Source organism: Cyclopterus lumpus, chromosome 13 (assembly GCF_009769545.1).
Source record: "Cyclopterus lumpus isolate fCycLum1 chromosome 13, fCycLum1.pri, whole genome shotgun sequence".
Lineage (NCBI taxonomy): Eukaryota > Metazoa > Chordata > Actinopteri > Perciformes > Cyclopteridae > Cyclopterus > Cyclopterus lumpus.
The window spans coordinates 1,474,712-1,489,015 of record NC_046978.1 but is presented as its reverse complement, the minus strand read 5'-3'; the positions used below and the strand labels follow the sequence as shown (position 1 = coordinate 1,489,015).

General features: G+C 40.2%; 1 protein-coding gene across 1 annotated transcript in view; it reads left to right on the top strand.

The window, feature by feature from the left end:
* The window catches only part of pdgfd (platelet derived growth factor d), a 45,541-nt gene that overhangs the window by 16,515 nt on the left and 14,722 nt on the right, over positions 1 to 14,304 (top strand). Inside the window, exons 2-3 of the mRNA XM_034548755.1 lie at positions 10,872 to 11,061; positions 12,283 to 12,460. Coding sequence (XP_034404646.1) covers positions 10,872 to 11,061; positions 12,283 to 12,460 — 368 coding nt within the window. The remainder of the gene's footprint in view (positions 1 to 10,871; positions 11,062 to 12,282; positions 12,461 to 14,304) is intronic.

Below are 14,304 nucleotides of genomic sequence, written 5' to 3'. Positions count from 1 at the left end.
AGCACATCACCTCCCTGTATAACACATCAATGTCCAACCCATGGCCAGAGCAACTGACGTAGTTTACGTGACTCCACACAGGGGGCGGGGGGGTTGTATGGAGGGGGATGTGGAGGGGTCAAACAAACAAAGGTCTTTTGTCCAGGACGCCGATGTTCGTTTCCCATGTGAAACTGAAACTAAGCGTTAGTGTCATTAGTCTCGTGACTCGCATGCGGAAGTCTTGCATGTAGTCAAGTTGATGTCCACCGCGCTCTTTTTGTAAACTTATGGATTGGTGTGAGAATTTGTTGGAAGACATTTTTTCACCTTTTATTTTTAAAGAGCACAACCGCCTCCCTTCCCGTTACAATTAAAGTGATATTAGGGATCAGGGATCATCAGTTATTCGTGCCCGCTCACACAGATGTTGCACGTATCAAATTCAAACCAAAACCTCCCACCCACAAGGTAGAGGATTCTATCAGAAGAGAAACATTACAACAACAAAAATGTTTTTCTTGTTAAGCCAAAACACCAAAGAAATAATCTAAAACGTTTTTTTAGGCAGTAAAAATGACACACATTCAGTATTTTAAGAAAAGACCTAAATGGAATGGCTGTTTGGTTTTTATATGTATATTTCTTATGGTTTATGCTTTTTGAACACATTTCAAACATAATTTAAGTGAAGTGCCTATATATATATATATATATATATATATATATATATATATATATAGGCACTTCAGCTGCCTCTGCATGTATGGAACACACATCAGTGCCTCTGTGGCCTGCCTAATGCAACGGACACTCCCACACACCCTTTCTTTAAACATGTATTCTCCTTCTTGATCATAATTGCAGTTAGTTAGTCTAACCCCTTCTATATTCTGCCTTCTTCTCCATGCCATCGCTCCACTTCAGAATCCCAATTCCCCACACTTTTACACTGACTGCAAAAAAACATGCAGTCTCTGTGCATAAAAGAAAGTGATGGAAGTTAATTGGTTTTAGCAGCAAAGGTGGGGCTGCACCAAAATGTTAATCTGAAAGAAAAGAGTCATGTATTAGACACAGGAGGAGGAAGAGAGATAATGTAGTGACACACTATGTTTTTAGACCATTTTCAAGTCAAATCGATGGTCACGCCACAGGGAGTGAGAGGGTTGGACTTGATCGCTGAGGTGTGAAATACTTGAAAATGTGAGAATGTACATCTGGTGTCCATTTGGTTCTTTTATTTTTTTTATATTAGAGCCTCAGTGTTTCTGACATGGTCAAAAAGAGAGGGAAGGAGAGTTAGAGAAGATGCTGCAGGATGGAGAGAACAGAGGAAGCAAAGAAGAGAGGGGAGGAGAAATGTGGGGAGAGAACCGATGCTGACCAAAGCTGACACCCCTCGGCATACAGTGTTAACCTCCAGGGTGTGTGTGTGTGTGTGTGTGTGTGTGTGTGTGTGTGTGTGTGTGTGTGTGTGTGTGTGTGTGTGTGTGTCTTTTTCATGCCTCTGTGCTTGAGTGGGCGTGACTGAGCAACAAGGGAGTATATTTAAAGCTGATTTGTCATGAGAGAGTGGCAAAACAGTGGAGGCAGCACAGGCTTTGATTAGCAGCATAATGATGCGCGCACACACACGCATGCACGGTCAAGCACACACACACACACACACACACACACACACACACACACACAGGACGTGAGCTAACATTTAGCCAGATGGAAAAGGCTTTGGTTATTTCTCATGGGTGGGAAGGACAGCTTCCTGCATCAACAACCAATGCATGAACAGACGCACACAAACACAGACATATATAATTGTGCGAAAAAAATGGGCACACACAAACCCACAACACACCCACGCACAAGGGCACACATGCTCACGTTGTTAGGCAGCAGTTTTGCTGCTAATCGGCAATGTTTTACATTCTGTTGCCACACACAGATGAATAAACAATTCATCAGATAACGAGGTATGACAGCAAATGGGTCTGCAATAATACTGATAATAATAATAGATAATCACAATAGACAGCAATAGAGAAGGGGAGTTGTTTAAGTGACTCTCTTTTTTTCATTATTAAATATTTCTGTATCATATTACTGGATTAATCTTTGCTAAAGCCAAATTGGCAAGAATCATCCTCACAAAAATTCAATCCCTATTTACTAGACTCAGCGGTTGACCCAGATGCCGTCTCAAAATACAAATGAAGTTGAAGTAATCAAATGCTGCATACAAACTACCATGCAGCATGCCGGCTGTTTATTAAATATTGTTGTCCTTAATATGTCAGACTTTTCCCAACACATGTCTTTAACATTCCCTTCATAATAAAGCATTTTGGAAAATAAACGTAGTCTGAGACACCAGACAGTTACTGTGACCAGCCAAGAAATAGTCTGGCATTTGGCCCCTTGTAAAACAACTTATTTATTTTGTCATTTTCTTTCTTTTTTTTTACACAAACAAATGACAGATATAACGTGTTAATAAGTGGTTGGTGGATTAGCAGGTTGTGTTATCTTTGCACTGTTCAAGATGCTAGGCTAACCAGCTGCTGGCAGTATTAGATTGAATGGACAGATATGAGAGTGGTGTCTAATCTATCTTTCTGCAGAAAGAAAATCAGAATATTTCCCAAAATGTCAAACTATGACGAAACGATTTTTGGAGGATTTTATGAAACGGGTGTAATTACTTATTTTTAAAATAATTTAATATTCTCAAAGAACAGCAAATCCCATCCCTTGAAAGTTAAAAACGGCTACTTTTTAGACAGAAAGTGGGAATGCCACCAAGAACAAGAACAGCAACATTGCATGTCCCAGGGGAGTTCTTCACAGCTGAGCGTGAGTGTATTATGTGTGTCCCTTTAGTTTGTGTCGGGGCTTAGGAGAATTCATTTTGAGTAGATGAAAGTCAGACAGGATATGTTAGACGGGATGACAGATGTAGGAAATGGGGTTGCCTAGTTATAGGTAATGTCCTGTGGGAGTGTGTCTCTCAGTGATAACATATCAAACTGTCACTCAAGAAAACTATTGTTTGGTCGACACAGAATAGAGACTTAGATTAAAAAGGGATGAAGTTCAATACAAGTATGTGCACGTGTGGCACTTTTATTTGGGACAGAAATATGAAATGTAATATCTCGTCTACATTATCAGTTCTTTTCTTATGACTTCAGTACTTTTTCTCCACTGAGATAGGTTTTGGTCTCTGGTGCACATTGGTTGCTGGGTGATTAGAGTGTGATTGGCACTTGGATCAGAAATAGATCTCAGAGCAATGAAGAACATCACACCCTGCTGGCACTAGAGGTGGGAGAGCCGAGTTTAATTTGTGAGAATTTACCCACATACATCCTGGCAGCGGTGCGTCGATGCGAATAATCAAGAACTTTTTCTTGCAACCTCACACCCGAAGAGACACTTTAATAGATACACACACACACACACACACAGAGATCACACAATCAGACAGCAATCATTGTCACAAGTGTCAGATCAGGAGACTGAAAGCGTAATTGCCAGTTACAGAAGGTTTGTGTGTGTGGTGTTTAAATCTCGGGGTGGGAGTGCCGGTGATATTATCGGTCCTTCTGACATCATCTGGTTTCCTGAGATTGCAGAACATTAACTTCCTGTCAAGTTCAGAAGAGATTTGGGTTATGCAACTGGTTTAGAACAAAAGTCCAGTAAAATACATCCTTTAATGTGACTGATTCTCAAGTTGTTGTTGCTTTAAAAGGTAAGCATTAGATTGCCTTATGTGCTGTGGTGTTATGTTGTAAAGGCTTATGAAAGAAAACCATGGATACATCCATAGATAGACGAAGATGGAAATGTGGTGCAGTACATTTAGAAACAGTAGTATTTATCCACATAAAAGATACAAGAGACTGTTTAGTCATCCTTCACTCCCTCTTCCGCAGGATTGTCGACTAAAGCAGATTAGCTTTAACACTCCTGTAAAAACACTTTCTTTATCCAAATTAGGGCCATTATGGCTGCCACTGTTTAATAAGACAGCTACAAATTAAAACACAGAACATATGTTTTTTGTTGTGGGTTTCCCATGTCACATCAGGCGTCAGAGTAGCAGTGATAGTTATTGTTTAGTAAAACAATGGCAATTAAATTAAATGATAATACAATGTTGTGTGTTAATGTAACTGACCACAGGAGTTGTCTTAAAGAGAAATTACATGATTGAAGAAGAGAGTGGGCAAGTGAGAGACACCAATTAAACTTTATTTGGTTACATATTTGGAGGTGATTTACTGGAAGAACATGTCTTTTCATGCATGGTTAGGCTCAGTAATAACAGCTCTCTCATAATTTCATTCATCCCGTGCCCTTGGACACATTCAAATAAATGTGATTTATGTTTCTACATTAAATATGTGACTGTTCTTCCAGTCAGGGATTGACAGTTCACCCATAAGTGTGGTTGACATGCACTGTACGTTAATGACAATATTAATGCTCTATGTGTTGGGTGCAGGATTTTGCTCGGCCCCGATTCCATTTCACCCTTTTACTCAAATCATATCCTTACACTTATTTGCAAAGCAGGCATACATAATATAATTGCCAGTTTCCAGTAATGTCCATTCTCTGGGCTGGATATTCAACAGAATTGTCTTTTCTCATCTTTGTAACATTTGCATGAACAGGGTTGCAAAATTCCAGGAATATTCAAAGTTGGAAACTTTCCACGGGAATTAACGGGAATAAACAGGAATAAACTGGAAATGTTGGGGTAATTTAACTGTATGTACCTTGTCATAAGCAGACATGCATGCAAACATTTATAATAGAACTTTTAAAAATGACATTTTTTACTTTTTTTACATTTTGTGAGTAGAACTTTATTCAACAACAAAAACATGAACGTTGAATAAAAAAGGTGTATTCCCTATGATCACCACCCCCCAACACAATTTTTTTTGTGTTTTTCCCTGAATCCTTTCAGGTCTAAATGCTTTCTTCCTGGAACTCATCAACTTCCTCCTCACTGCTGTAAAAAGTTAGTCTACTGTATACAAATAAACTTGGTATTAAAATGAACATGGCTTCAGTTTACCAAGTAATCAATATGCTAGGTAATGACAAACAGTGTTGGGAAAGTTCACTTTCTACATGAACTAGTTCAGTTCGCTCCAAAAAATTAACTAGTTCAGTTATTTTTTTCAATATGTTGCGAGCTATAATTTAAATCTCTATCTGTCTGCAATACCGCTCTTGGCCTCCACGCAACTCGGCGCTCTCACACTTGCCAGGCAAAGGGCTGAAACGTTCAGACAACACTGATGACAAAGACGTTCAAACACAACAGAACGTTTTATGTTTACGTTTATGTTTCTGGCAGACAATGTTCCCAACCAGCTGCATTCAGGGTCCAGCTGAGCTAGGCGTGCATAGTCTTGTTCTCAACTACATTTAAGTTCCCTGTTATATGCTTTTGCAAAAAAACTTAGGCACAAATTTACCGGAAACTTTCCGCCCCTTTGCAACCCTATGCATGAACCAATCAGCAACTAAACAGCAGAAAGTCTCTACATCTTCCGCCAGAAACTAAAAACACATCTTTTCCGACTATACCTTGAATAAAAACAGATTAGCACTTCAGTGGCACTTGATTGGGACTTACTTATGTCATTTTGTAGTTTGGCTTTCTTGAAGAAACGTTACTTTCCTGATTCTTGTTTGTACTCATGGTTTAATGCACTTATTGTAAGTCGCTTTGGATAAAAGTGTCAGCTAAATGACATGTAATGTAATGTAAAGCCAAAGCATTTCAGAAGGATTGTACATTGCCACAAAATGTCCACAGGACAAACAAATGCTGGATGTGTCTCTTACGCAGCTGGATAAATTAAGTTTTCAGTATCCGGGACAAAACAATTAAATTGGCAAAAACATGGACAAACATACAGAGATCAAACTAAATTAAATCTGATGAGCATCCTGTTCACGGTTCACTGAAAGAACTCGAGGCCCAGACACAACAAACCCACGTCAGTAGTGACGAAGGCAGTCTGCTACGCCGCCTGTGTTGTATTTGAAGGCCCCGCAGACCACAGCCAACAGCCCACTGGCATGTACGCCTGAGTGAGAGGAAATAACTCTCAGCACTTAGCATTAATCTGTATTCATCATTTAAAAATGGAAAACAGAAGACCTAGGACTGCTGCTATATAACCAGTTGTTACTATGCACGTATTGAACAAAGCAGCGTTTGCCCACCATTTTCACACCACCCACTGTGAGTTCCTTTTGACTTTAATCTTTTGCTCGCTGACCTCACTTCAGTTTCTCCTCCTCTACTGATATGTTAAGTAGGAGAAGTTGCCCATTTTCAACCTCATCTCTACCTATCCAAGTTAGGCATATGGTGTGAAAAACACCTGCAGTTGTTACCAATGTTATCTGTGTCTCTGGCGCTCAGCAGCAGAATCTGTTGTTCTGCAGAAGAAGTGCTACTTCAGCTTCTGTAGCAGCGAGGCGCTGTACTGCTCCAAATCTTTGTTTAAGTTACATTTCCAGCAGTGAAAATGGCATCCCAAAATATGAGTGCAGAGGATGTTATGGAGAAGGAATTTTACAGTGTCGATTTTACAGTGTTTTGACTGGCTAGGATATTCAGCCGAAGAGGCTGCTTGAGGCCGCGGCGGCTGCAGCGGGGAGGACGGGGCCGGTCATGAGCTGTCAGAAGCAAACACAAACTGGTGGAGCCTTTGCTCAAATTGCCTTCAGATGCCAACAGACACTGAATCATTCTGCGGTGATAAATGTCAGCGTGGGCCGTTTTTGTTGGATGCTGGAGCCGATGATAACACAGAGAGAGAGAGAGAGAAAGAGAGAGAGAGACGTGTGTGCCTGACTAGGCATGAAAGTTTTAGTCCTCACTGGGACAGAGGTGTGCTGGAGATCTTCTTTGGGATCTCGAGAAATAGATTGGGAAAGACCAGCCGGGCGATTGTTGGCATTGTATTAAGTTTCTGGAGGAGTGAGAGCCGCCAACGAGCCGCTACAGCCGGACAGTTGCTCGCGGGGTAGCCGGCACGGTTTGCAGAGCCGTCAAGATAGAATTTATTCTGACAAAACTACACTTCATGATGTCGTGAATTGAATTGGAAAAACTAACCAAGAGGTGTTTGGTGAGTTTTATTTTTTGTTCCTGTCCAGTTTGAATTAAGAATGTTTTAAGATGAGGCAATCAAGCCAAGACTTCAGTGTAAGAGAGAAGCTTGAATTCAGCAGGTCTAAGAATATTTCCTTCCCTAACGTTGTGTGAGTTTACTTTGTATATTTGACAGAAGTAGTAAAGTTGCACATCCTGGTACATGTTGGCACCGCTGGCACGACTCGGCAGCCGGAGAGATCAGCTTTCTCTGTCCATACAGCACGACTATATTTAATATTAGCACTGATTGTACGTTAACATAAAAAGGTGAACATGTTCCCTTTAAAGGGGAGTGTGTAGGATGTAGAGAAATGGAATATAATATTGATAATTATGTTGATTTAATCACCTGAAATTAAGAATTGTTGTGCTTCATTACCTTAGAATAAACCATTATTATCTACATCGGTAAAGCTTCACTGAGTCCGCCAAACACTGGTACCTGAAGACCACCTTAGCGAAAGGAAGAAAGAGCAAGCTCAAATTGTGGCAGCTAGCTGTGGCACTTCCTGTTGCTGTTGTTGAGCTTGTAACAGGAAGTGCCACAGCTAGCTGCCGCTGCCACAATTTGAGCCGGCTCCTACTGTGGAATGGGAGGGTTGGGCAGAGGGCTCTTAAGTTGTTTGCAATCTGCAAACTCACCGCTAGATGCCACTAAATCCCACTGTTAAAAATCGAAATTGCAGGCCTTCCAACACACACTGTCTGAACAGCCGTGTGTCTCGCCCTTTAGTCCAGCTCCTCTGTCCACTGGTAAATGCAATATTTGTGCGAACAAGCGAAAGAAACATAAATCTGTTACTGTTGTTCCTCTGCTGCAGTTACACTTATCTTTGTAGAAATGCATAGAGCAGACTATATATGAAAGCTAGTTACAGAAAGTTAGTTAAACTCTCGGGCTTTCCCCCATTCAGGTGGTTCAGTTGTCAGTTTGAATCTATATCAAAACCCCTTCCCAAGCAAGAAGATATCATATGACCTTATAGTGGATAGACAGAAACTCATTAGCTCACTTATTAACATCTCCAGACACTTGAAGGACATGTTGCCCTTCTCCACTACAATATTGTGGAGAAGGGCAACAGAGTTCAGAAGAAACAAAGCTGAATTAATGATTGCTCGACATCTAGCCCAAATTAACAATAGAAGCAAAATGTAAAAAGGCCATATGGTGAGTTTCTCTGTTGTTGTTGTTGTTGTTTTTTTGTTCACATTTTGAACTGATTTATCCTGGCACTACTGATTGGTGTTGTTGTTTACTTGACTGCCAGGTTCTTTGTATTGCTGAGGAAAACTAGGCAGAAGTTCATGATATTCCCCAGGGAAAAACACTGCCAACGACTACTGCGTGTAGTTTTTGATGTGGTACCAAGCAAATTAGAGGCTTGGAAAGTGGTTGTAGCTGCACTATGAGCTGGTTCACAAAGTCAGAATTTATTAATATGAGACGGGATTTCAATGACTGCCTGTGGGCATTATTTTTCACTGGGCGTGTACGATGAAAAAAATAGTAACAAAGTGTAGAAACATGGAGATCCATCAGTATGGAGTTTCACAGTTGAATTCAGGTCTAAGAGTCTCAATACAGTGTGTAACATTTAGGGGGATTTATTGGCAGATATTGAATATAATATGCATAACTATTTGCATTAGTGAATAATCACTAGAAACTAAGAAATGTTATGTTTTCCTTAGCTTTGAAAAAAAAGTAATTGTTATCTACACAGGGAATGGATATTCTTGCACCAAGAGAACGGGCCCCGGCACTAAATAATAAAAGATAGTAGTAGTATTGATAAGCCGCGGTGTTACTAGTGCCTTGCATTAGTATTTTCTAATGTTTTGATGTAATTTATTATCACGCTGCAGAGCGCATCTGCTCTGCTCTCTCTGTCGGGCTGAGCTCCTCCAACTATACACACACACACACAGAATTAGCAGGGGGTGTATGTTCCGAAGAATGACCGATGAGACAGAATTACTGACTGAAGCAAAGAAGAAGAAGAAGAAGAAGAAGAAGAAGAAGAAGAAGAAGAAGAAGAAGAAGAAGGGAGAGAGGGAAAGATGGCATAGAATAGGAGGAGGAATTAAGGGAGGTTTGCAGTGAAAAGGTAGAGTAAAGGGCCACAGCTTCATCATCATCTCCCAGGGGTGCAGGCTGCAGTGGCTTGATTATGCATTCAGCTCTCTCCCTCAAAAACCACCCACAGCTCAGAAAATACAGCCCTGTCAGCCCACTTTAGCATACAGCCTGACCTTAGACTGTGTGAGTGTCTGTGTATTTCACCTTTTCAGAAAGTCAGCAATAAAATGACTAATTAATGAAAATGTATATTGTGCAATATGAAACTGATTAATTATCAGTATGACTAATGATGATTATGATGTTCATCAGTACCTAAGAGCAATTATTATACTCTTAAATACTACTAAAAATCAATACTTACTTTAAAAAACATCATAATGGAGATAAGTAAAACAATGAAGTTAGTAAGCACAGCCCATGACAGGTACATTGTTTTCTTGTTCTTTCTCTTTTTGGATTTGTCTATTTGTTGTTCTCAAGGGCTGCCATAAAATACGATGTGATTCTTGGTCATCAGAGAATTATTAGTAATGGTTTTGGTGAATCCCTAATTTCTCCTTAAACGTGTTGGGCCATGATCAGTTTTACTCTCAAATTTGCTGTTGATATTCATAACCGTCAGAGATTGCTTCTCAATATGTTTGTTGAAGCCTTGACCTTTTCTCTGGAACCACCATCAGGCCAAATGTTCCTCTTGTAAGCGATAACGAAATCTAATTGGTGTGATAAGGTCAGACCGACACTTTGAAACAAGGACAGATTCACAAACATGTCAATAAACATCCTCAAAAACACAATGTCCAGCAGATCCACAATCGAGCCTTCTTTTAAAGTCTATAGAATCTCGATAGAGGTGAGATGGGTTATTCTTTTCTTCTGTACTTTGTTTTCTTTTCACACTACAAAACTCTACAGACCATCACTGGAAAGCACACAGTTCAAGGAATAGCTCATCACTTTGGAAAATAAGCAAAATTCACTTTCTTGCAAAGAGTTGGACAGAAGGATAACAACCTTACATATATGTCTGTAAATATGAACCCAAAATAAAGAATAAAGACTGGAAAAACAGGGAAACAAATTCCCTCTGTCTGAAGGTTGAAATATCTGCCCACCACCTTGAAGGCTTGCTAATTAACACATTACATCTTGTTTGTCTTGTCCGTCTAACTGCACTTTTAGGTGGATTACTTTACCTTCAGAGAGAGCCAGGTTAGCCATCTTCAGTCTCCAAAGATAATCTTACCGGCTGCTGGCTGCAAGTTCATATTGAAGGCACAGATATGTGTGTTATATCATCCACTAATTTAATACTTGGCAAGAAAGTGCATCAGTGTGTTTCCAGAAACTATTCCATTAAGTCTTTATACATTAAGCTAAAAGCTTTATAAGTGCTAGAATTAAAGTACCTTTGCTAAGGTCATGTTATCATTACACTGATGTCACTTTTGGTTTTGTATTGTTCGTCCATGTATGCGTTTGGGCTTTTGTTTCTCTCTTCTATAAAAGTCATTATTTTGCATGTATTTGTCTGCTTTGCTTGTGATTATTTACAACTGGAGTAACTACCTGATTAGTTGTAACTAACAGACAGCAATCGCCTCACCACAGACTTTTACCGCAAAGAGGAAAACGTCACAGTAACGTCAGTGGGCGGAGCCATCCACAGCCCACGCTTCCCCAACGCTTACCCCCGCAATCTGCTGTTGTCATGGAAACTGCTGTCGCCACCAGGGAGCCGCATTCACTTGGAGTTTGACGGACACTTTGGCCTGGAGGAGGCCGAGAATGGACTGTGCAGGTAAAACATGAGATTCAGAAAGAAAAAAAAACAGATGTAGAAGAAGTGATGGAATTCAGAAGAGATTATTAGAGCAGAGTAGAGGAGCAGATGAAAGGAAAGAGGGACCATGCGTGAGTGGAGGAAAGAAGGATCAAGGTAAAGATGCACAAAGAGGAAGAAGTTACAAGCGGCTATAAAAGGGAGAAAAGTCAGATGAAAGCAACAGTGATTAAAGAACCAGAGTGTGAGTGAACACATGATGGAGAGGACCATGTTCATTGACAGAGAGTAGAGTGAAAGATTATGGAGCTGAAGTCTCAAGTTGAATATCTTATCTTGTATCTTAATATGGTGTGTTAATATATGCACAATAGGACACCAACAAGAAGCTTTAATCGAAAAGATAGGAGAGAAAATAATGTCAGAAGGTTAGAGGAATTAATCACGATGACAGAGACGGATAGTTGAAGTTTGCTTTCTGGGCAAAAAGTATAAGAAGTTTGTCCTTGGGTTGAGGCGAGAAAATAGACGTTTTAATCCCCCTATGCAACTCAGCCCTCTTTGAGAGCACTTTGATGAAAAGACAACGGGGAGCAGCAGGGGGAGAGTAGATTTGGAAAGGTGGCCCAGTGCGTTGAGAATAAATCATAAAATAAATCAATAATAAATCACAGTTTTGGTCCCTAAAGATCACTAATGTAAATTATAGCTAAATGTACATGATGACTTAAATGAAACTTAGTTTATCACAAATTGTTTATTGTTTTTGACAATATTACTGTACTCACCAACGTTGCTGAGATCTGAAAACATGTTTAAAGTGTATTAGCTTTCTTATATATCTTATATATGTACAATATGAAGCTGGAACTTAAGTTAACTTACCATATAATTAAAACGTGAAACAGCTAACCTGTCTCCATCCAAAGGTAACACAATCTCCTGCCAATTCTTTATGCTAAGCTAAGCTAACCTGGGACTGGCAGCAATCACAGCGAGTGCAATATTGTTTTTACCAAAAGGAATGAAAACTACAAAGAAAAGATTACATTGTATCTGCCTTCTGCTTTTCCAAAATGTTTTTTCTTACATTTGTGAGTCTATTCATAATTTCTTTTCAGCTGCAAAGATGGACATTTACTATTTTTTTTGTCTACAATTGTCATCCTTCATCTTTTCCTCTTCCCTCCCACACGTTCATCCACGTGTCCATCTCCATCTCAATGTCTCTCGCTCTAGGTATGACTTTGTTGAAGTGGAGGACCAATCAGAGACCAGCACTATAATTTGGGGTCGCTGGTGTGGGCAGAAGGCACCGCCTAGTCTCAACTCCAAAAGCAACAAGCTCAGAGTCACCTTCAAGTCTGACGATTACTTTGTTGCAAAGCCAGGATTCAAAGTCTGCTACTCACTGATGGTGAGACGTGCACTTTTACTCAGACAAACAGACGCACTATAAACACACACACACACACGCACACACACACACACTCGGTGGTGATGAATCATGAGCTGTTATTTAGGACACAGCTTCAAGTTTTGATTATTTTTTATAGAGTACCACTGCAATGCTCTGGGTTATTAAATGCTTCTTTCATTATTTTACCTCCACAATAAAAAAAGAGATGGGAGGATAGGAGGGAGATATAAAGATGGGAGAGAGGGAGGATTTGGTGACACCGTTGGTAAAATGCCAAGAGGTATTAGCCAACAGTTCTTTTATCACACATCCACTTGACAGTTGAGGAGAGGTGGAGGGAGACAGCAAAGAGGGGCAGGAGGGAGGGTGAGGATGAGAAAGTGTTCTCTTAAAGGCTGTCAAACGAATGGATAAAGAGATTAGCTTTGTCAGTCTGTCAGGGAGAGGCGAGAAGAAAGAGAGGGACTCTGATTTGAAGATGTTCTCCCGTTCTCTAATCAGAAGGAAAAGGGGAGGGGAAAGAACAGCTGTTGTAATGTTCCCTGGCTTCCTCTTTTATGACTGCAGAGGAGAGCGAGGAGACAAGACACAGCATCACAAGCAGGGGTGAACTGGTGGCATCGCTTATTATCTAAGCAAAAAAAATATATTGGCACAGATGGAGTAAAGGGCAAGTCAGAGAGAGAGAGGCGAGAGAGAAATATTCCGTATTTACAGACCACCCTTCACTGTTATACAGTCGTGTTGACATTATAGCGGCTGTGAAATTAGTTACCATGGCTCTCATCACAATTTGTACAAAGAACTCTACACATCCCCAGCAAAAAAAGATGTGTAGGATAAGGCTGTCATTATTCTATGTGTTTCTTATTGTCAACAAATCCCATTAAAAAAGACCAACTAATCAGGTTTGGGTCAGTACTTAAAAAAAACTTTTTTTAACGGTGCCAGTCAATCCCTAAAACAACACTGTAGCTTTTGGAAAATGCCATTCAAACTACAGTAAATGGGGAGTGTCAAAAGATATATAATTTATTACATTATTGGATTATTATTAGTAGTATTCATGCATTAATCTGTAAGCTATAGCCGGTTGAGTTGGAGGTAGTTTTAAAGTAAAAGGAAAGTAGTTTTTTATATGTAGGTAAATATGATTTACTGTGCAAAACCTCAAATAAGAGCTAAGAACTAACCATAACTCATTGTGACTGATTTCTGCAATATGAAATGCAAATGAAATCAAGACTATCCCAGAAATGCAGATGACCTTAAACAAATCAATGTGTCCTAGGTTTCTACGGCGACCGGCAAACATGGCACACAGTGTGAGTGAAACCCAGTCATAGACTGTGTGTTTGAGCCAGATGAGCCCTTAACGACCTCAATCAAAAATACAAGAGAGAAACTTCAACCAACATGGTGGCAACAAACTAAAAGGATGACTGCTTCTCTCCGTCTTCCCTCCCTACTCACCCATTGTTATTCCTCATTCCCCATCTTTCAAATATCTCCCGTGTTTGAGTGTGTTTATATCTCTCCATCTTTCACACACTCACAGATTCCCTTCAGCTAGACGGGAGCAGTGTGTGTGTCGGTGTGTGGCTTAATTTAGCAGGTCTAATTTGTTCTCTCAAGACCTGTCGAACAGATAAGAGGAAGGAGGAGAAGAGGCAGCGGGAGCAAGGGAGGAAGAGAGAGGCAGAGAGAGAGAATGAGGAGAAGCAGCATTGAAAGGAGAGAACAGGTGTCTGAGATGGTATCGACATGTCAGCTAATAGCTAAAACAACCAGAACTGAGAGAGGCAGAGAGAAAGAGAGGCATTTGTGAGGTAGTGAGCTAT